Source organism: Lampetra fluviatilis, chromosome 36 (genome assembly GCF_964198595.1).
Source record: "Lampetra fluviatilis chromosome 36, kcLamFluv1.1, whole genome shotgun sequence".
NCBI lineage: Eukaryota > Metazoa > Chordata > Hyperoartia > Petromyzontiformes > Petromyzontidae > Lampetra > Lampetra fluviatilis.
In genome coordinates, this window is record NC_136310.1 from 11,964,973 (window position 1) to 11,988,777 (window position 23,805).

Here is a 23,805-nt window from a genome sequence, read left to right on the forward strand (position 1 = left end):
GAACGATATCTGAACCTGTAATGGGTCCCCTATCCACCACTGTAGTCCCTATGGCCAGTGCGAAGTGTGGTGTGACTGACTCATGGGGAAGTCGTCATCCAGCAGTCGATTTACAAAGGGCTGCTGTTTGTAAAAATGTTTTACTATACGTATGCATAAAGTACAACGTTGCATATTTGACTTGCTGGGGACTGATGTAGTATGGGGTGGATATGTCAACAGCTCAGATGACTGGACGAAAATAAAGCGCAAACTGCTTTAAACACGGTTAAACGCTTGAATGTTCTTTACAAGCAAGTGAATGTACGCGAGATTAAGAACTCATTACTGCCGTGCGTGACAAGGTGCAACTTGTGAACATCTTACAGCAAATGACAACTACACCCGTGCACAAACACGACAACCGTGTGTGGGCGGCCAATTGGGCAGGGTGGATATGTGGCGGTGAGATATGCAACGCCGCCGTATTGTACTTCGAAATCCCACAGGTTATCTCTCACGAGTCACTCGTCAACACCGCTCTCACCCACACAAGTCCCCCCCCCAACCAAACTCCGGTTTCCTGAAAATAAGCTTTTACAAACAGCAACGGCCACATGTTCTCCATGGGGAGGATGTTGCCGTATTCGTGGTGTTTCCTGGGTCATTTTCCCCACACCAGACACCAAGCTTGAGCCATGTTTTGATGAATGCCCCATGCACCATTCCCATTCTGCTGTAATGTGCACCGATGCCTACTTTACTGGGGGCAATATTGGCACGTAAAATAAAGATCGATTGATTGAGGCTGAGCTTCTGAATGGGACACACAAGGCAGCTATGACGTTTGGTCGCTATAAATGATACATTTTAATGTTATTATCATCATGATACAGTCACGCAGACCAGCCTAAGATCATTCTCATTACTGCTGCTGCTGCTGCTCGTGATGAGCTGTGCCTTGTGACTAATCCCTAAGAAATCTAACTTCCTCAGGTTTCAAGTATTTTGTTTTAACCAGTTGAGAACTCAAGAAACCAGGAAGAGTCTCATTTGCAAGAGTAACCTGGGGCATTCGTTTGCCAATAGGGAGTGCTGATTGGTGCCGCATATAATCCCAATTGAGTAATTTGTCTCATAATGCCTAAGTTTGGTCCCATGGGTCTTGGATGTTTACACTCAACATGTGTAAAAAAACAAACGATTTCTGAATGAATGACATAGAAAAAATATTGTTTTTCATCACATAAATAAACAACAATTAATAACAGCTGGATGTTTGATAGTTTAACTCTATTTCCAGTAGAGTTATTGTTGTAGTACTCCATTATTTATAGACAATAACAGAGACTGGTCTCCGATGGGGTCTCTACACAGTTTGCTAAAAGATTGCTCTCTGATGGGATATTTAGACAATTGACCAACAGACTGGTCTCTGATGAGATCTTAAGATAATATAATGACAGACAGGTCTGTGACAAGGGTCTCTAAACAATAATAGACTTACACACTGCTGCCTGATAAGATCTCTAAATGATAATATACAGACCATTTTCGGATGGGAGGCATTACATAAAAGGTGGACGGGTCTCTCTGATGGGGTGTCATGACAACACGTAGAGACTTGACTATCCTCGCCAACAGAGAAATAAAAATGCAGCAACACAAAAACAAAGGAATTGCACAATTTCAAATGGACCCACCCCATCACCACCCTGGGACAAGCCCGCACTTTCCTAGCGCACACTGTCAGTCCTAAGCGTTACGCACAAAAGAGACGCGCAAACAAAGGGGCGTCATTGAACGGAAAAAAACACAAATCTTCTGGAGCAGCAGGAGCAGCGATAGCACCAACCCCGCAGAGTTGATGAGCGGGAGGGGGCACAGCCCCACCTCTGCCCACCGCTTCCCACCCAGTTGAAGGGTCAGTACTCCACTTCTATTCTAAATTCTAATAATCAGTGGAAACTCACATTCGTCAATAGCACTACACCTAAAAGGATATGAAATAAAAACGATAGGCTATGTTTTGGGCAATGGCCCTTCTTCATAGTAGAGATGATCTCAATTAGTCTTTGCGGTTAAGCACCACTGCCCATGCGGTACCACAAAATTAAATTGACAAAATCTTGGCACAATAACATCCACATACATACACACACATGGGGTGGAGTGTGGTAGAGCCGAACCCACAAAAGAAGATTGTATCGTTACTCACTCTGCTTCGCATTTTAATTAGTTTAACGTAAACTGTGTCGTGTACCCCTCACCCCCCCCGAATTGTCATATGCCCCCGACATCCCCCAGCTTAACTTTAAACAACAAGGTCTTGCTATACTACAGGGTTGAAGAGCACCCACCTCCGAGAACAGAACCATGGATCCGCCGGCCAACAACCGGCGCCAACACCGCCAGACTCCTCATTCAAAGGCCCTTCCACAGCGGTGGCTATCAGAGCTGCGCGTGGGTGGTCTCTTGCTGTTGTTTGCTTCGCTGGATGAATAATTATTTGTCGTTATCGTCGCCGTTCCTCCGACACAGTGGTGGCCAGAGTCTGTGAACTCACCAACTCACAAAATTTAGCAAAAGCGTCGACGGTGGAGAAACTTGCGTGGGGGAGGGGGGTCAGTTGTTGCTCTCTGTCAAATTTACCTTCGTGGTTTTAGAATCTGACTTTGCGCGCTCTATATTTTCTTAGGTTAATGGTCTCAAGAGGCGGCTCCTTCCAGAATTGGTGAAGCAAAATTCAAAAGTCCGGTTCCAAAGGCGACGACGAGGCCAAGGCATTTCATGATGTGGGAGTGATAACTCAGCGCTAAAATTCTGCTGAAGGCTCCGTTCTCTCGCTCATTTTAAACGCGTAAATCCTGGCAGGAACAAACTAACGGCCAATTTGATCGCCACCGCTCAGAGGAAGATGTCGACAATGCCTGTTGGACCTTGTTCCCAATTACACATTCTTTCGATGCGACAACACAATCTACAAATGAACAAAACGGCCAGCCAAGTCGGGAGCAAAGAAGTTGCTACAATTCAATTAAAATGTTTTCCTTCAGCTTAATTTTTTTATGAATAACAATGTCTTCAACATCTTCTTGTAAAGGTTTTATTTGATATAATGTTGTCTTGCACATGTGACAAAAGGAAAATCGATTCAGCCAGCACGACGAGGTCTCAGCAATCACCACGGCGAAACAAGTTTTTTTTTATCTTTCCCCGAGTCTTCTTTTGTGGACACGTTGCCGACATCCGAGTTTTGTTCCGTGTTCTTTCCTACCGCTAGTTCTCCATCATCTGCAGTAAAGAAATTGTTTCTCAACCTGTGTCACACTGCGGCTCGATTGTTTTCTTCTCGCTTTGTATCGCTACGCAAGTGACTCTTTCCAAGCGATTCAAAACCACGCTCGCTCTGTGTCGCAACAATGGGGTCAGTATCGGCGAGCACACACTGCGAGGCAGGCTCAGATGTCGCCGGTGTTCAGCGCCACCCACCCCAACTTCACCATCGTCCCAGAGAAAAGCAGCACCCTCTCAAACGACGACAACGAAGACATAAACGAAGAGGCGAAGCGTGGCTTGCAGGGCTTCTGGCACGAGCGACAGCCCAACAGATGGGTGGAGAAAATGAAAGGAAAACAAAGCAGGCAAGCAATAAATAAATAAATAACACTGTTGTCCCTTTCCTTCCTCCGATGGTGACACGCTGGAAATTTGGCAACTTGAATTTTCTTTCCACAAATTCTCTTTGGCGAGATGCGGCTGGAAGCGAGGAAGGTTGCTGGAAGATGCAGGATTTGAGAAAATCAAGCGGAGAATTCTTTGGCAACAGCGAGCGGCATGTGGCAATGAGGTGAAGGCTTCACCGTTGAGCCGCCACAAATGCGCTCGATTCTTGACATCACGGCCGTGATATCCTGCACGTGCATTTTAAAGCAGTGCAGCGATTTCTGTACATACGGCCGTCCGGCTAACCAAATGAAAAACAAAACAAAAACTCACGCATAGGTTTAAGAACGGAATCCCGAAATAGAACTCGGTGGGATGAAGCCACGCGTTCGTCAAGGAGGAGGCAAAGCTTGCTTGAAGGGAATTGTGTGAACAGAAAAAAAAAACCCGCTCGAAAAAAGAACGACATAAACTTGGGTTCGCCTGTTAAAAATTTCCCTGTTAATACGCTTCTTGTTTCATTGGCTCCGCGCAACTCCAGAAACACTCCCGAGCGCGACAATTGCCGTGGCAATTGTGACTGCCAACGCCACGTAAAGGCCGGTTTTATGATCACTCTCCCTGTGACACACCAAGGCACCCGCCCCCCTCTCCCGCCGGCTCGCCAACCCGACCGCCTGCCTGCCCTGAAAAGGCAGATGTCTGCCTTTGTGAGCCTGTGCTCACTCACCCACTCCTGCCCCCAACACCAGAACCCATCCCCCAACACTGACCCCCCCACCTCGCCCAACTCAGGACCATGCTTGTTTTTTTGTCCTCCCCTGACAATCAGTACAGCCACTCCTGCTGCTATTACTACCACAACCGCTGCTACTACCGCCAACAGCATTTCCACCACTACCAGTGCTCGCACAACCACATCTACTACCATTACTACGACCGCATCAACGACTACCAGTGCAATCCACCGAACCAGTGTTACCATAAACCGCCAGTATTACCACAACCACCACTAATACGAGTGCTATCACAACCACACGTGCTACCATTAGTACTTCCGCATCCACAATCCAACTTACTACCACAACCACCAGTGTTGCCATAACTGCCGCTGCCAGTGCTACCACCACCACGATCACATAAATACGCACAATTTTTACGGTGTAACATTGCAGACTTCTCGGTGAAATACTATTAGTGAACATGTATTAATACATGTGCACACCCTGACACTCAAGACACACAATCAACGTACATTACATACAAACATCAAATACGTTCACATACGTACTGTACATACTTGCATATATGGGCATCAATTTGATTTACAGACCAAAATCAATCCACTGGTGCATAAAGGCCTCCCCGTGCTGTGCCGGTCAAGGGGGTTGTTTTACCACACTTCCACTCATAGTTACAAAACCCCACACATACCCCAACAACTATGTTTAACCATATAGGTTGCTGGATAAGTGTTGGAGGCAAGCAGCTATACACACACACCATACACACACAACCCTTCATTACATCCCCAACAGACACACCCATATTATTAGTAACCCAACATACAGAAACGCATATAATGTATAAACATACACATATATACTTTTATTACACACAATACATACACACACAAATAGCATGCTATATTTCCATGACAAAAAAACACACACATAAGCACATATGCTTAAAATGCACACACAAAGACCCCATGTAGCCTTTAACAGACTGCTAGGGCACGAATTGCGAGCCAAAACCTATTAAGGCACACAAGGGGGGTTGTGTGGCCAGCACCATGCCTGGCCACCTTTGTCTCTCCAGTGCTAATGTTTTACACACGACACCAAGCACTAATTTAAGATTGAATTCAACTTGGTGGAAGCCGTGGACCAGTTCAGATATTCCCCGCCACTGATGTGAGCCGTGGCTGGGAATAAAAATCAGGTTTACTGGGTACGCAGCACAGTGCGCTAACCACCGCACCACTGATCCCCACAGAACACAGATGTTATACATATTACCCATACAAACACGACCACTACACACACACAAATAACCTTTGTGTAACCTTAGAGACTGTTGGGTTATGTGTTGTAAGGAAGGACCTATTCACACGCCACAAAATGTATACACAGCACATTACAGCCACAATATACACGACATACACAGATACCACACTCACTCACTACACACCAAACACACCTTACACGACACACACACACCTAATGCATACCCAAAACACAAAATACACACACACTTTATACAAAACCAACATGTGTGTTTTGTCCTTAATGGGTGCTTCCAAGCACAACTTGTCATCAACACTCTGCAAGGCTATACAGGGGAACTTTATTTTGTATCTTGTATGTATGTTGGAGGAGTGGTGGTGCAGTGATTAGCACACCGTATTACGAAACCGGTGATACAAGGTCAGATTCCATTTGTTTCTGCTCCAACCAAGGATTTTTGTCCAAGCATCCAGTCAACCTTTGCTCCGGGGGGGGGGGGGGGGTAACTCCTCCTCTGCTGCTCCTATTCTGGAACTCCCTTCCCCTAGCCATCTGTGCTCACGGTTCCCTGCCCGTTTAACTCTAGGCTCAATACCTTCATCTTCTCCTCTGCCTATGACGGATTGCCTCTCTCTCTACAAAACAAATGTTGCCCACGGTTTCTGTCGAGCATCTTGAGATGCAATTTCATTTAGATGCTACGTAACTGCAAATTGTTTCGTGGAATGAACATGCATTTTAAACCATTACAGTACCCACGCACACGCAATGCAAGGCAGATCCTCCCACAGAGCAGGCGGTCGATGCATGGCGTTGGGATGAAAATAATGGCAACAGGTGTTTAAGCACAAAATCCCCTGAATCAGTCATTAGCTCCTCCAGTAGTCACCCATCATCCAAGGCCACACTCATCACCCATCACCACCCCAACCTAACCATCAAATCTCCTCCCATCACCCATTACCACCCATCAACACACATTACCCACCACTACTCCCACTTTGCAGCCCACCACCAAGCTCCTCCCACCACCCCCCTCCCCCCCTTAAACAGACACAAAGGCCGAGGTTCCCATTTCCACTCTGGAGACGGCAGGGGCAAGTGCTGTTAGCGAGCACCCATTATGGCAAATGTTCCATTGTGGAGTGCTTTTGTGTTGTCATGATACGTGGGTTTCAACTTCAAATTGAAACACGCATGAGGTGGGGAGAGCTCTTCACCATTGTCAGCTCTCAGCCCGTGGTGGAAATTCTACATTCCTGTGATGGGAGCCAGACTTTCCATACGATAATTGTCGACCTTCCCCACAGAGTGGTGATATACACCTTTTATCAAAAACAAGGAGATGCGGCTGATTATGTTGCTGTAATTATGTTGGTGTCCTGAGATGTACTGCATGGGAGGTGTGGTATTAATAAATTATTATTCCTGCTATTATTTGGTAATGATGTTGCCTTTGTTGATGATGCAGAAGCGGTTACTAATATTGCGACTGCTTTTCCTGAAAACGCGGCTGAAAATGCTGTTGCTGTGACTATTAAATAAAAATGATGATGATGATGACGACGTCTTTGTTGGCAATGACAATGCTGTAGTTGCTGTTGATGATATAAGAGGTTTTGGATGCCCAACCCAGATTTGAACTTTCGACCTTGCAAATTAAAATCACATGCTGTGACCACAGTTGTATTTGGCTTGTGTTTTGTGATTGTCAGCATCGATAACTCCTTAAGATACATAAAGCAAAACCCACGAAAAACTGTCACGCATCGATGTTACTCTGTCAGTATCACCATCAACTGGACTTCATTATTCTTTACATTTAGCAAATTTCCCACGTGCCACATGTAAACCTCATTTTTATTGTTTTACCTATCAGTGCTATATATCTGTGCCATTGGAATTGTGTTTCTCTTTGTGAACTATTACGAAGGCACTGACAGTATTTGAACATTTACAACAAAAAATTAGTCACATCAAATGGTGTATCTGTAATTTTGAATACATATTTACATATCAGACTTATTCATACATCCGTCAATAGCGAGTAATACAGTCCCTCCAGAAAAACGCGATTATGCGATCGCATGATTTCATGCAAAATCAGCCAAAGTCCGCATATTTATGCGGGGGGCACGTTTTTTCAAATACGCCGCACTTTCGCCGCATAAATTGCAGATTTCCGCGCGCAAAATATGCGGGCTTGCATGATTTCATAATCCCCGCATTTTAGTTGCAAAAAGTCACATATATCTTAGCAGAAAGTTGAAAAATGTTGCGTTTACTTCACACAAGCGCAGCCATTTCCCCTGTTGCCATGGGAACGTTATGAAGTGACGTCACTCATTACGCGACATCATTGAAAAGCTGCAAACCCCGCGATGCCAATGAAACCATGATGAAGCCCGCAAATCTTTCTCATTTGCCAACAAACATAAGCGCAAAAGACCGCGCAAAGCAGTTTCCCAGTGTGTTACATGACAGTGGGGGCAAATTATTTTGCACTCCGTGCAACTGCGTGTTGGACCACAGGCGGAAGTCGACGCTGGACAGTCACTTTGCAACCGACAAACATTCGAGGATGGTTAAAGCAGCAGCGGAATCAGCCAAGATGAAGCAGCTCACCTACAACGAGGCATCAACTTCCAAAACAGTTGCTAGGGCTGAAAGAATCAAGGTCAGTAGCCTATTCCTTTCTTTGTGTTTTTATAGGTGTGTAGCAGAAGTGCTCCACAGTCTGTGGAGAGACTCCACGAGATGCTTCAAGACCAAGACCTAGCTCAGTCCCTGAATGTCCAGATCAACATCATGGCTGACAAGTGCAAACGCTTCCTAAGTCTTCTCGATATCTTCCAGAGCAGACGTCCTGTGACCACAAAGATCTTCACTTATCTGGAGGATCTGCAGGTGGTCTTTGCTGCCAACAAAGAGCTGCAGTATGAGGCGTGTGCCGAATACTTTGAAGGGTTTAACTTACCTTACACCACAAAGACACAGATCCTCTGCACAGTTGGTCAGGCATATGAAAACGCTGAAGAAAAGCTCACCAAGTACATGTCACATGGGCAGCCGGCCATTGAGTTTCTCCAGGAGGTTAGGGTGTTTGACTCTCGCCACATTGCATTCCTAGATGACTCCGTAGCAAGCTACAAGGCCATTCCAGGTTTCACTGAAGTGCAGGGTGATGAATTTGATTCTTACTTCAAGACTCTTGGTCCAGCAGCACTCAGAGCTGCACCATTCGGCGTGGTGGATTTGGATGTGTTTTGGGATGGCCTACAGGAGAGACTTCCTGTGCTGAGTTCCTTGGCCAAGCGGTACAAAGATGCTGTCTCAAACTCAGCTGATGCTGAACGCAGCAACAGCATCTACAAACTAGTGTTGTCTAACCGAAGAAGATCCACTACCAACCAAAACCTCAAAGCCTTGGTCTTCCTTTACCATAACCAACGAGTCCGCAGTGGAGCATTTGAGAGGGAGGAGATGGTGGAGGGGGAGGAGATGGACACTGAGGGAGAGGGGATGGAGGATGAGGATGGTGAATGATTGGCCAGTGTTAGAGGCTACGTAGTTAGTTTTATTCAGGAGTTTATGCAACTTTACAGTTGTAAGATTGCACTTTTTTGTTAGTAGTATGTAAATTTACATTACTGTAAGACTGTACTGTTACTGTATTGCTTACGTTACTGTGCACTGAAAACACTTATTTTAACAGAAGATGTCTGTTTTGTATAGCTACCTCTGTAAAACAGGAAGCACACATTTTATTTTTTAATATTTTATTTATTCATTTTTACAGAAGTTGTAGCATATTCATTTTGTAAAGCTACAGAACTTGTTCGACTCAATGTTTTGTAAGTTTGAGCCATCTGTTTGTTAAGGTCTGAAATAAAACAAGATGAGAACTTAAATATTCCCAGCACTTTCTGTGATGTAGTATGCTTGCTTATCATAGGAAGTAATAAGAAATGACTCTTTACATTAAAGTAGTAGCCTAGTGAATAGGGTGTTGGGGGAATCACTTTTTTTTCTCTTTTTCATCAAACCGCAGTTTTTGCAAGTTCCCGCAATTTTTGCAAGTTCCCGCAATTTAATCGCATAAAATTGCATAAATATCCCGCATATTCCATCGCATTTTTTAAGAAAACGTGCCGCATAATCAACGATTTTTGCCCGCAACAATCGCCAAAAAACTCCGCGTTTTTCTGGAGGGACTGGTAATATATGCAACATTATACCCTCTATAAAATTGGAGTAGTCATCATTATTAGCCATGGTCAATCCACTGCTCGATGAAGGCCTCTCCACTTTCGCCATCATGCATGGTACTGAAATGCCACAATCCATCGAGCTTCTGTCAATGAGCCGATCTTATCTTTGGTATTTTCACTCATTTAGTTGCCATTATGTCTCCAGTCTCATCCAGCAGCCATCATTCCATCCAGCCATGATGTGCTCTGCAAAAACCCACTTTTCTTTACAGCCGATACCAAGTCTCTGATTTGCATTTGTCCTTTGATCCACAAGCTCTTCTTTCAGTCTCTTAGTGTAATTCCAAGCATTCACCTCTCACCATGCTTCTTTGTACAATGTTCAACCTTTTGTTCCAATGCCTTTGTCAGTGTCCACGTTTCTAATCCATGTCACAGTAGAGGCAATATGCACTTTATGGAAATCATTCCTTGTAAGGCAAAATGTTTTTTTTTCCATGATAAGATTCAGTCTTTACCAAAATCAATACATCCAGCTCTTATTCACCTCTTTATATCATATTAATCCTGATCTGCATTCGAGAAGTAGCAGCCTATTTCATCAGGTGAGAACCTACTGCAATATCCCGTCTCTTTTGCAAGGGTGACAAGGGTAGGAGGCAGTTATTTAACCATGTTTTTATATATACAGTATATTTAGAATGCTTACAAAGACAGACAACCTCATGTAGCCTCAAAGACTCTTTGGAAAGTGCTGTTAGCTAGCACCTAAGGCCAGAAAAGTACACAAAGGGGTGATGTAGAAAGCGCCACGCCTCATCTGCCATCGTCTTCCCAGTGCAGATGTTTACACCCCAATTCAGGTGCTTTATTTTAAGCCAAGTGAACCTATGGCAGGCCTAGGACCGGTTCGGATATTGCTTGCTACTAATGTGAGCTGAAGCCTGAAAACCAATTTGTGTTTGCTGTTTTCAGCACAGGGTGTGAGACACCCCCAAAGACAAACATCCCCCGTATAGCCTCAACAGACTGGTGGGGCAAGTGCTGTTAGCGAGCACCTATGAAGGTCAGCATGGCACACGAGGGGGTGGGTAGCCGGCACCATGCCTGGCCACCTTCAGACACCCCCACACACATCTACCACCCTCTCACACGCACACACACAAACATTGTCCCCTCACACACCCACACTCTCATACACACTCGCACACATACAACCTCTCATACTCAGCACACACAACCATGTGCTCACACCATCAGTCTCTCTCACACAAACCCAAAGATTCCCACAGTTGAGCATTAGAGACTGCAGCGTTGAGTGCTGTTAACAGGGACTTTAGCTGCACACTCTGGTCGTTGGGTTCACAGCGCAGCGTGCTAACCGCTATACTACTACTTCCCACATACACAAACACTCACGCGTCCCTCCCAACACATACGCTCTTGCCCCCACAAACTCTTTTTCATGAATAAAAATTCATTAGAACCAGAGAAAGCCAAGGCTCGGGGTGGTTGTGCGTGCGTTCGTATGTGAGCATGTGTGAGTGAGCAGGTGTGAGTCTGCGTTTGAGTGTGTGAGTGCACGTGTGTGAGTGCGTGTGCACGCATGTGTGAGTAAGTATGCGTGTTCGAGTCTGCGTTAATGCATGTGTACGGGTATATGTTTAAGTGGGAGCGGTAGTGTAGCTGTAAATGTGATTGCGCTACGAACCCGGCGACATGAGTTCAATTGCCGCTCACGGCCAATAAAGAATGATGATTATCTGAACCAGTCCTGGGCATCTCCTAGATCGCTTCAGGCTCAAAGGAGTACCTGGTGCGGTGTGTAAACATCGCCACTCGGAAGACAAAGGCGGCCTAACGTGGTGCTGGCCACCCACCCCCTTGTGAGCCGTGATAGCCTTGACAGGTGCTCGCGAACAGCACTTGCCAGGTCTGTTAAGGCTATAGGGGGAATCTTTGTCTTTGTACGTGCATATGTGCATGTGTGCGGTGGAGCGACTATTATTCCTGCATCTGCTCCCAGCGTCACCACCACACGCGAGCTCTGAACCCCTTTGTGTGCCATGGGCATGCGTATGCATGCGTGCGTGTGCATGCGTGCGTGTGTGTAGCGCAGAGGTGGGGTGTGGCAAATGTATTGGTTCGTGCACTGCGCTACAAACACGGTGAGCAGGTTGATTCCCACTCACAGCCAACATCAGTGACCAATATCTGAACCAGTCCTGGGCCTCTCCTAGGTCGACGCAAGCCTTTTACAAGTACCTGCTGTGGTGCAAAAAGAAATCCGCACTCAGGAGACATAGATGGTCAGGCATGGTTCTGACCACACCACCATCAGATGCACTGTATCAGCCTTCATAGGTGCTTGCTAACAGGACCTGCCCCAACAGCCTGGTGGCTATATGGGGCATCTTAGTCTTTCGTGAGTGTATAAACGTATGTTTGCCTATATACAGCATGTGTATGTCTGTGTGCGCACCTGTGTATGAATGTGTGTGTACATATGAGAGTATGCATAGAGAAGTTATTGTGTATCAGTGTTCCTTTGAACATGCATGTGTGTGCTTGTGTATGGAGGTGTATTGTCTGGAAAAACAAACCCATCTACTCTATTGTGTCAGATGGTAACACCGAGCTGTTTTGTGAACAATGGCAATGGGGGAAAGGCTGAAAGGCTGATGCTAATTAGCTGTTGGTGCTTACAGTTACCAGAGTGGTTAACGGGGGCACTGGATGCATACAAGGGGCCCTCCCCCATTAAACTAATTACCAAAGAACGACGGAGAAAATAAACTAAGCTTGTGTCGGAGGCACTGAGGGGACAGCGTCTGTAACGTCTTGTTGCCAAACCTCATATCGTGGAGCCAGGAGACTAAACGCCCCCCCTCCTCATGGTCCCTCCATAAATAACAGGCAATCACTCAGGCTGGCCATGTGGAACGTCCAAATGGTCGTAGGGGAAAATAGACGCTGCTATTCCTCTTGGGACCTCCCTTGCCAGTATCAAAATATAACAAGAGGTTTTACCCTTTCTGGCAATAAAACAGGTGTTAAGATGTTAAAATACCCAAATGAAACCTTTTGCAAGGTTGCAAGGTTTCAGTTTGTCCCATGATGTAACTGCTCAACCCACGCTCTCAATGTCCTGATAGTGTGTGGTCTTTGTGCTGTTCACCTTTTGGCGTCCTCTGGTCAAACACTGTTTGAGACTAGCCTCTAGAAGAAAGCTGTCTCCGGTGTGGACCAATCGGTTTCAAGGAAAATTCATATACTACCAGAGCATGTTTTGTTTGCATGTTCACCATAAGTATATGTGGTTAATGCAGACATGATTCCTTGAAAAAGGTTTCAGTTTGGTGTTTTAACATCTTAACACTTGTTTTATTGCCAGAAAGGGTAAAATCTATTCTTATGCTATTCCTCTGTCGGGATCTGCACTGGTACCACCGAGACCTCTGTGGAATAAGAAGGTCCAGTGGATTGGTTCTAGCTCCAGTAACGATGAGTGGTAGACAGCTCGCCACTCGGGAAAGGATAAAATCAGACAACAGGGAGTGGCTTTTTATGTGAATAACAGAATGAAGAGGGCATGGACGCGTGGGTGTGAGGTGTGGGAAGCCGTGAGTCCCAGCCTATTACCACCAGGCAAGGGCTGGTGGTGGCGTGGCTTACACCCTCAAAAAAAGATGAAGATGAGTAAGAGGGATGCAAGGCAAGGTTATTTTGTGTCAAGTACCTTCTGCTGTGACCTGTCCCAGGTGCTGGCTAGAGCATTGGATTGATCATGGTTTGTGATCACGATGATCATAAGAGACTGTTGAATCATCATGGGGAGGTGGAGTGAATCATTGTACATGGTGCCAGTGGAGGACCCGGCCTCACCTGCGTGTGGCTGTCCATCCACAGGCCGCGGTGCCGGCGAGAGAGAGGGTGGGGACGGCGTGTTTGGTCGGCGTGATGGGCGCGCCTCTCCAGGGGGGCTACCCCGCCGCTCCCCGTTCACTTCCCCTGCCTTGGGGCCTTGGGGCTGTGCGAGACGGGGAGGAGGGCGGTGGCATTACTGGGCAGCGATCCTTCTTGCGCGCAAAGACAAAGATCGCCCATGTAACTTTAACAGACTGTTGGAGCACGTGTTGCAAGTGAATACCTATGAAGGCTGAGAAAGCACGTGCGGGATAGTGTTGCCAGTCCCGAAAACCACTCAAATTACATATGCATTCATGTGTGTGTATGTATTGCCACACACGCTTGTGTATCATGCATATACGCCGAAGTGTGTGTCATGTTTATCAGCAATGGTTAGTGCGCCGCACTACAAACCCAGCAATCCGGGTTCAATTCCTGCTCACGCCCAACACAGGTGACGATTTTGGGAATGGTCCTGGGCCTCCCCTAGGTCAACTCAGCCTCAAATGAGTACCTGGTGCAGTGTGTAGACATCGCCAAAGGTGGCTAGGCGTAGTGCTGACCACCCACCCCCTTGTGTGCCGTACAGGCCTTCATAGGCGCTCACTCACAGCACTTGAACCTACAGTTTGTTAAAGCTATAAGGGTGATCTTTGTCTTTGGTGTGTATCAGCACACACTCACAATCATCTATATGTATTAGTGTGTGTGTGGTGTGTATCGGCACAATCCCTTGTAACTGGCTGTTTTGTTTAAGGTGTCAAGAGTGGTATTTCACGAAACCCCACGCTCACTCACTTCTCCAGAGCCAGCCGTCCCCGCCTGCACCACCTGCAGGTTCACCGCCATCGTCTGTGGGGGCGGCAGCGTCGAGGTGGCGGCGACGGGAGTTGTGGATGAGGTGGGAGGGGCAGCACGTGGAGAGGAGTGTCCGGAGGGGTGCGCTGTGTTTCTGGATGTCGTCACTCCCGAGGAGCAGGAGGAAGTGAACGAGGAGGACAACGAAGCAGACGATGATGATGTCACTGCCGTTGCTGTCATCGTCGAGTGGGGCTGGGCGCATGGGGTCGCGCAGGAGCTCGGGGAGACAAGGTGGTTCGCTCCGGAAGCGGATGACGATGATGATGAAGTCGTGCCCACCACCTACACAGCGACCGAGCAGCCAACTCACGTGAGATATTTGGTTAAAAGAGAGGGGTACATAAGTCCCACTGGCCCGTTTCGGCCCACCCAAAAGGTCTGTCAAATACTTTTGGAGAGCCACACATAAGAACACACCAAAAATATTCCCATCTCGTATCCCATCAGTGCAGTTAAGATGCTTGCAGTGACCGATAAATATCACTTGCAGGACATTTCAAAGTGTGACCATGTGCCATCTGAAATGAAGTCATGGGCCATGTGTAAAATTAAGTTGTGGGTTGTATGAATTGAATATATTACGGGGCTGGCTAGGTCTCCCAACCCGGCTTTAAAACAATACGATGCAAATAGAATAATCGTGCGAGTTGGGTGCTCACCTGAGTGGCTCCATACGCTTGTGCCGCTGGGGGCAGATGGGATCCGCTGGCCCCCATCACAGCACTCTGCTGTCTCTGACTGACGGTGCCAGCCACCCCCATCGCCACCTGCCCGGCCTGTACCGGTGCATGCTGGGAAAGCAATGCATGATGGGAACAGACGGCGGAAGCAGCGGCGGTGGTGGTGGTGGTAGTGGCAGCACTCTGTGACACGTGACTGGTCGCCTGATGCTGCTGTTGCTGATGCTGTTTGTGCTGCAAATGCTGTCCATGAAGAAGCTGCTGCTGTTGCAGCTGCTTGTGCTGCTGCTGTTGCTGTGTTTGAATGAGGTGATGCTGCTGTTGCTGCTGCATTGACGTATAGGTAGCTGAAGGGATAGTAACACGAGAGAACGTTAGGGAACGCAGTCAAACTTTGAACCAATTTTAAGGCCCAAACCCCAAAAGACCAACAGCTCTTATTGATGCATATGGGAGCATGTAGCAGAAGTATAAGATGCAGTTGTCATGAGAATTATTACTATGCCCCAACTTCTTAAGCTCGATGCCTTCACAATCTCGCACTGACCGGCACGCTGAAGTATGGTCAAATAACCCTCACAACTGGCACGGCATGTTGAGGCCCTCATCCAGCAGCGAATTGACAAAAAGTGCCATACATGTTTTTAATATTTTCATTTGTGTATCTTTAATTGATGAGCGATGTTGCTATCCTGTAAATCTCAATCGAGTTATTTGGAGGCATTTTTTTGCATTGGGATGTTTGTCCAATACCAGTTACATTGTGTGTTTTTGATTTTGAGCCCAATATAGTTTGTTCAAAGCGGGTTACTGTTGTTATAAGTGTATCGGAGTGTAAAGCACAGGGGTAGGAGATGGTGTTATTGTGGAAATTGTCAGTGTCGTATTTTAATTGAAGCGCAGCTAAGCCCACTCCCTTCCCATTCACTCACTCGAGTTGATATGCAGCGTTCCCCGATCATTGGTGTTGAGCAGCCAGTGCGGTCCTCCTGAAATATGACAATCGATTAATCTCTGACAGTCAAATCCTCATCTCAACACCGACAAGTCCCAATCATAAAACTCCACATTCATAGAGATGTTCCCACTGTGCACTTCCCAATATGCTAGTTCATCCAGAAAAGCCCCGTCCTGCCAAGGTTTAGAAAGGGAGCGATATTGCCTATGTGTAATTGAAATTGAGTAATTTGGAGGTCATTTTTTTTTTCCGGAGAACCCCGAGGAAATCCATGGAGAACACGGGGAGGCCATACAATCTCCGTCCAAAGAGGTGCCCGAGTTCGGAAAAGAACCCAGGCCCTTCTTGTTGTGAGGCACCAGTGTTAGCACTGCACCACCCTGCTGCCCACAATCATAGTTCATTGGAGTAGAATGTACCTGTGTGGAGGTTACATCCACCCAGCAAGTAAGTAGAAATGCCTCTGTCCACTCAGCAGTATAAATGGATAAAACACAGTTAGTTGATTGGCAGAACATGTGAGGTGGGGTAAAGTGTAGGTACTCCCACTTCTTCAAAAGATGTATGGCCAGTGTGGAAGAGTAGGCAAAAATATATTCAGGAGAGGGGCTCTCTCGCAGTGGCATGAGCGAGAAATTGCAGGGCTACACCTTCACCTTAAACTACATCCATGGCGAACACCAGTGGCAAGTGCTGCCTGAACTGGTCATAGCCCCCCACCTTCACTAATCCACGCCGACTAGTGTGGTGAAGTATGGTCAAACAACCCCAATGACTGGCATGGCTAAGGGAGAAACTAATGCATTCAGCAGATTGACAAGGAGCTTTAAGTTATATTTGTTGTATTTATTTTATATGCAATTAGAATTTAATGTGTGGGAAAGCCTCAAAGAGTCTCACAAACTCACGATGCGTTGTTGTGGAGCATCAAGAGTAAAAGCAAATATAAGGAGAACACTATTCTGTATCTCCACATATAAACATGTGTTTAAGTTTATCGGCCTATCGGCTTTTCAGGCCAATATTAACCAGCAACACTTTTAAATCAAGAAAACTTGGGGCTGGTTTCAACATTCTGAGTTTCATCTCCTTCCATGTTCCTTCCTGTCATCTTCGTTCCCAATCTTCTCTGTCTGTCCCTCCTTCTCCCTGTGCCCTACTCCATTCCTGGTCCTTCTCCCTCCATGCTCCCCTCCACTGGAATAAACATCCCCTGTACATTAAGCAGTCCTCCTCTTTAACCTCCTTCCAATTCCTCTCTTAAAGATTACCTCTTCACTATTGCTCATTTTTTCTGCCCTTCGCCACTTCCCATCCCTCCCCTATCCTTCAGTGATCCCCAAGTATCCTCTATTGCTGTCACTCATTCCTCAATCCATGTACGCCCCTGTCAACTACATCATTCAATTCTGGCATCGTTTTGTAAGTTATGTCAAGCACCTTGAGTAAAGGTGCTCTATAAATATAAATTAGATTAAACAAATGCTGCAGGATTACCAGATATTATTGGCAAGAACACTGAATCTGAACTCTAGGCCCTGTTCAATGCAAAAGAAAAAGCAATTTCGTATACAAAACCATTAAGCACTGCTGTGATACCAGTCTACCAAATCCGTGGCTCATTGAGTCACCGGATGTCACCTGAAGTGATGGGCAGCAGTGGATACCCAGCCGCTGTCGCTGACCCAGCCACCGAGCCTGCCGCCATGCGTGCCGTCCCCCCTCGCCCGTCCCCGCTTCCCATCATGCCGTGCTGCTGCTGCTGTTGAGTCATGATGTTTGCCTGTAGGTCTCCTTTCTTGCCACAGTCGCCCATGAGCTCTGTGTGCCCACTCGATTTGGGAGACTTAGCCTGGTTGGTGCCGGGCAGGTGGGGCACACCCATGCCACCAGTGCCAGCGCCGACACCGCCGCCTCCACCGCTGTTGATGTTGTTGCCACCGCTGGCCTTGAGAGGGACGCTCTGAGATGAAGCAATGCCGCTCAGACCCAGAGGTTGCCCCGCCGAGCGAGACACCAGGTTCTGATGCCGCGAAAAACCGAGAAATTAACGAGAAAAAAAAATGATACGCACACTCGGATTCTGTAACTCTTCCAGAGATGGGTTTGCCCTCAGAAGTAATTTAACGAGGGAAAACGAAGTTATGTTTCAAGCCATCCGACGGGATGACGCCAACTGCGAGAGCAGACGTCACCTTGTAACGATAAGATCAGGAGAGGAGGTGCCTTTCCCTCCGCTGCAGACAGATGGAGAGACAGGCATACGACTGAGAGACAGACACTGACGGAGGGACAGGTCTACTAACAGAGACACAGATGCAGATATAGGCTTTTGATGGTCAGACTAGAATAATGGCATAACGATGGACATATGGACAGACAGGCATACCAGCTGACAGACATACAAATACAGGCAGTCCCTGCTTTTACGCCATAATGCATTCCTGGAAACCCCGTCGTAAATCGGATCGTAGTGAAACAGACCATATTTTCCCAGACAGTGGGAACAGTAGAAACATTACTTGCCGATGTGTTTTCCTATTATCAGCCATATTTAACAGGGCTTAATAGGTGAAAAGCCACAAGAAACTCTTGAAAATAAAAGCTCCACGCCAAGTCACATCGGAAACCGGAGTGTTTGAATGCGCTCAGAGTCGTGTCGTAAGAAGCATCGTAAATCGATCCAGTGGCCCTACATAAACGTGTAAACCGGAGACTGCCTGTAAATGGAGAGACAGGCATATTGATGACAGTTTGATGGAAGACGGTGGGAGGGAAAGGCAGATAGAGGGGCGCGGGCTCTTTCACTCTCGTACCCTCGCTCTCTCTCTCACCTGAGCAGCCACTGACTGCGCTGCGCCGGTGGAGGGGGCCGAGTGCGACGCCGTCGTCTCTGGCTGCAGGGTGGTGACGGTGCCGCTTGGCGTCAGGATCAGCTGCGGGGAGGATAGTGGGAGAGCAAGCGGGAGGGTGAGTGTGATAGAGCAAGTAGGGCAGTCCAGGTAATATAGCCTCGTTGTACATCTGCAAGATAATAGTCGTTTGTTTATTGGGATTATGCCCTCCTCGATTGTATCCACTTATCTCAGTGAGGTGGATATCATAGAACTACTTCTGAGATCCATTCAAGTGCCCATTGGGGAACAAAAGTGGGGAGGGGGGGGCATACAGCCACTGATTCAGATATCACTCGCCACTGATATTTAGCTGCTGTACATTTCCAAATAAGCCACTTCGTTGAGCTATAATTTGTCACCAGGTCGCTTCTGAAAAAGAGATATAGGTCTCAGTGGGCCTTACCTGGTAAATTAAAACTATTTTAAAATAGTTTTTAGTTTTAGCCACCTGGATTCATAGCGTAACTACTATGCCAGTCCTCCACCACGTACTGAAGTGGAATACTTTGAGTATATAATTCTGTGTACCCACTACAGTATGTGTTGATTCTAACCTGCCCCACAACTCTCAACTCAACAAATTGTCATGATGGATCTTATTAATCTGAGAATGGACTCGTGTTAATTTGTAGTCTTAGTTGAGTCCACGACACCAGTGGAATCTTCATCAAATCTCAAGCCGGTGGTTTCATGTTGTTATTCTGTTAGTTTAGCCAACTTAGAGCAGTCAAACATTTAGTTGCTGTTAGTTATTCAATGCTGGTGTGAGGAACATGCAAATCCACACCCCCCCCAGCAGTATTATCAGCACAGCCAATCAGTTAAATCAGTGACTCTCTTTATATACATATGACCAAGTTTGGTCTTCCCCAGTGCACTGCAGTTTTTAGCCTAGGTTATTAAATCATATAAGGCTGCATCTTCATTCAAACTCCTTAAGCCCATCTCATCACAGTCAGGAAGGATCTGGTATTTGGTGGTATTCATAGCTGTTGTCACACTTGTTGGCATTTGTCCACTTGTAGTAACCGTAGATTAAAATGAAAAAATGTTGTTAACATTCTCGCCTCCTCACCATCTGCGCTCGTAGATACATCTGAGCCTGGTTGATCTGCCCGGGTGTGGCCGAGTTGCCCAGGAGCACAGCTTGTTGGGTAAGGCCGCTCACGGGCTGCGTGGAGACGCCCTGAGTCCGGCCAATCATGGCCGAGCTCGGAGTCAAATTAATCTGAAGGGAGGAAAGGCATGACAGGGAGGGAAGGCTGTCCAACATGAGTTTCAAGATTGAAAACGGGATCTGAGCAGTGCTGACTGTTGCTGAGATATCCATTATTAACTCCATAACACTAAATATAGGAAGAGAGACCCATACCTGGGGCCTGATCTTGAAGCCTTCAAGCTCTCCGATCACTTGGCGATGTCACCTACATTCATTTCCCCATGTACAAGATCCCTCAGCCTTATCCAAACAACTGAATGTGACTATTTTGTCATTTAGACCACCAACTCGAAGAGTAAAGAAAAAGTGGTTGTGCCGATAGGCAGCAGTGAAACAAATACCACTGCAAACCTGTTTCATTCTTGTTAGGAATCATCAGTATACTCTAGTCATCAATGTGTGACACTGCAATATGCCTCTGGGAGCATCATGTGTATATATATAGTGTCCAAAAAGGAATAAACAAAAAAGACGAATAGTTTTATTATTATTCGAAAGACTGACATAAATTTGATACTTTCTTTCTGTTTCAGGAGAAACCCCATTTTCTTATATATGAATGTAAAAGGTAAAAACAACGAGCCTATTTTTACCCTACCTTTTACCTTACAACAATACAATCACTCTACCCTACCTTTTACCCTTTAGCAGGTAAGGTAAAAGGTAAAAAGCAACGAGCCTACCTTTTACTCTACCTTTTACCCTTATCCCATACAAATTACCCAATTACAGGGTAATTACTAGGGAACTACACATGAACAAGGTTTATAACGGTAAATGCTAGGTAGAGCACTTTATTAATATAGAATACTCTCGCTGATTCCAATTTTACACGCTTGTTGTTGTTGTCATTGTTGTCGTTGTTGTTGTCGTCATTGTTGTTGTTGTCATCGTCGTATTCTCAAATCTTGTAACTACATTTTTACCCACTTCCTAATGTGGTATCGACTGCAAACTTGGTATACTTATGTCATACTGATGACAACACTTTATTCTATCATAAAATCATTTTGTATAGGTTATGTTTCGGCTTGGGTCTAATTGTCCATGCTCAACTGACGTTGGCTGTAAATCACCACGGCCCCTTACGTTATGGCAAGCCTCGGGGACACTTCCTGGAGTCGTAGAGTTCTGTCATTACTCGTACATTTCATAAAAGCGTGTTTTTAAGAAAGTTTGTTTTAATATTACTTATTAAATGGAGGCCACGAACTGCGCCACGGAGCTTTTAGCGGTAAACAAGGTACCGTATTTACCGGGTAATACTTCGCGCTACCTTTACCCTACCGGGTAATTCTTCCGTGCTACCTTTACCCTACCCTTTACCTTACCCCTTGGCATGTCGACATCTTTACCCTTTACCTTTACCCTTTTACCCGGTAAAAAGGGGTAAATTACCTTACCTTGCCGAGGCCTACTTGCAAGGGATTTGGCTCTCAAACGGTGGGATTTACGTAAAAGAAAATAAGCCAGGTACCACGCCGTAAGCCCCGCGGGTGGCAAGCGCGATTCCTTTTTCACGTCCGTCACCTTTAAATTAGTTTAATTAGCGATTTTGTGCGTTTTTTCGTTATTTATTTATTGCGTGCTCGACCACACCAACTCACGCATTGTTGGTGGGGGGGAAGGACCATGCCAAGTCACACGCGTTCAGTGGGGGTGAGGGGGAAATTCTATTTCACGTTAAAAATGCTACAAAAAAACACACAACACTGTGTGATGTCCTTCCCACCCCGATGCGTACAATTACTACTATAGAGTACGTACACATTAATATAACGCTTAGATAGTATTTTTTTGCGTGGCCAGGGGGATGGTGGGGGGGTAGCGGCCCAGCCCCCAGCCTGCCTGCTAGGCAATCGAGGCAAGGTCGGGGGCTCTGCACGGGACTAGGCCTCACCACGCCAGTCTGTCAGGTTCGTGCTATACAGTCGATATATACTGCTATAGAGTCAGCATGTACTACTGTTGTGATAGCACGTACCACCACAGTCAGTATGCACTACTGTAATCATAGCAGGTTACACCACAGTATGCACTGCTGTAGTGAGAGCAGCTACCACCACAGTATGCTCTGCTGTAACCATAGCAGTGACCACCAGTCAGTATGCACTGCTGTAGTGAAAGCAGGTACCACCAACGTCGGTATGCACTGCTGTAGTTATAGCAGGCACCACCAGTCGGTATGCACTGCTGTAGCGAAAGCAGGTCACACCACAGTATGCACTGTTGTCATCATAGCAGGTACCACCACAGTCAGTATGCACAGCTGTAGTGAAAGCAGGTACCACCACAGTATGCATTGCTGTAGTGAGAGCAGCTACCATCACAGTCAGTATGCACTGATGTAATCATACCAGGTGCCACCACATTCAGTATGCACTGCTGTAGTGAAAGCAGCAACCACCAGTCGGTATGCACTGCTGTAGTGAAAGCAGGTACCACCACAGTATGCACTGCTGTTATCATAGCAGGTACCACCAGTCAGTATGCACAGCTGTAGTGAAAGCAGGTACCACCACAGTATGCACTGCTGTCGTGAAAGCATGTACCACCAGTCAGCATGCACTGCTGTGGTGATAGCAGGTACCACCACAGTCAGCATGTACTGCTGTGGTGAAAGCAGGTCCCACCAAAGTCGCTATGCACTGCTGTAGTGATAGCAGCAACCACCAGTCGGTATGCACTGCTGTAGTGAAAGCAGGTACCACCACAGTATGCAGTGCTGTTATCATAGCAGGTACCACCAGTCAATATGCACTCCTCTAGTGATACCAGGCACCACCAGTCGGTATGCACTGCTGTAGTGAAAGCACGCACCACCAGTCAGTAGGCACTGCTGTAGTGATACCAGGAACCACCAGTCGGTTTGCACTGCCGTAGTTAAAACAGGTACTACCACAGTCAGTGTGCACTGCTGTAGTGATAGCAGTGCATACCGTCGATGTGTGTGTGCATAAGTCGATGTGTGTGTTAGTCAATGTGTGTGCGTGGTATGTGTGTAGACAACTACTAATTGAAAATTAAGTTACTTATTTTAACAACAATAATAATGCGTGTCTACGTCCATGTGTGCGTGAGTCAATATGCGTGTCTGCGGTGATGTGTGTGTGTGTAAGTCCATGTGTCTGTGTGTGTGAGTCAATGTGTCTGTGTGAGTCGATGTGTTTGTGTGTGTGAGTCGATGTGCGTGTGTTAGTCGCTGTGTGTGCGTGGCTCCATGTGAGTCAGTGTAAGTCCATTTCTTTGCGTGTGTGTAGGTCCATGTGTGAGTGCATGTGTGTAAGTCCATGTGTGCTTGTGTGTGAGTCTATGTGTCAGTCGATGTGTGTACGGCAATGTGTGTATGTGTGTGTGAGTCCATGTGTGTGTGTGTGTGCGTCGATGTGTGTGCAAGTCCATATATGTGTGTGTGT

General features: G+C 46.5%; 1 protein-coding gene and 1 long non-coding RNA gene across 2 annotated transcripts in view; both read right to left on the reverse strand.

The window, feature by feature from the left end:
* Nucleotides 1-23,805, reverse strand: part of LOC144945126 (uncharacterized) — a 78,960-nt gene that overhangs the window by 14,613 nt on the left and 40,542 nt on the right. The gene's annotated exons all lie outside the window — the stretch shown is intronic.
* Nucleotides 1-23,805, reverse strand: part of LOC144945135 (polyhomeotic-like protein 2) — a 79,057-nt gene that overhangs the window by 9,481 nt on the left and 45,771 nt on the right. Inside the window, exons 7-13 of the mRNA XM_078873420.1 lie at nt 20,246-20,398; nt 19,108-19,209; nt 17,915-18,296; nt 16,248-16,304; nt 15,295-15,662; nt 14,573-14,917; nt 13,751-13,895 (exon numbers count right to left, since the gene is read on the reverse strand). Of these exons, the coding sequence (XP_078729546.1) occupies nt 13,751-13,895; nt 14,573-14,917; nt 15,295-15,662; nt 16,248-16,304; nt 17,915-18,296; nt 19,108-19,209; nt 20,246-20,398 (1,552 nt within the window). The remainder of the gene's footprint in view (nt 1-13,750; nt 13,896-14,572; nt 14,918-15,294; nt 15,663-16,247; nt 16,305-17,914; nt 18,297-19,107; nt 19,210-20,245; nt 20,399-23,805) is intronic.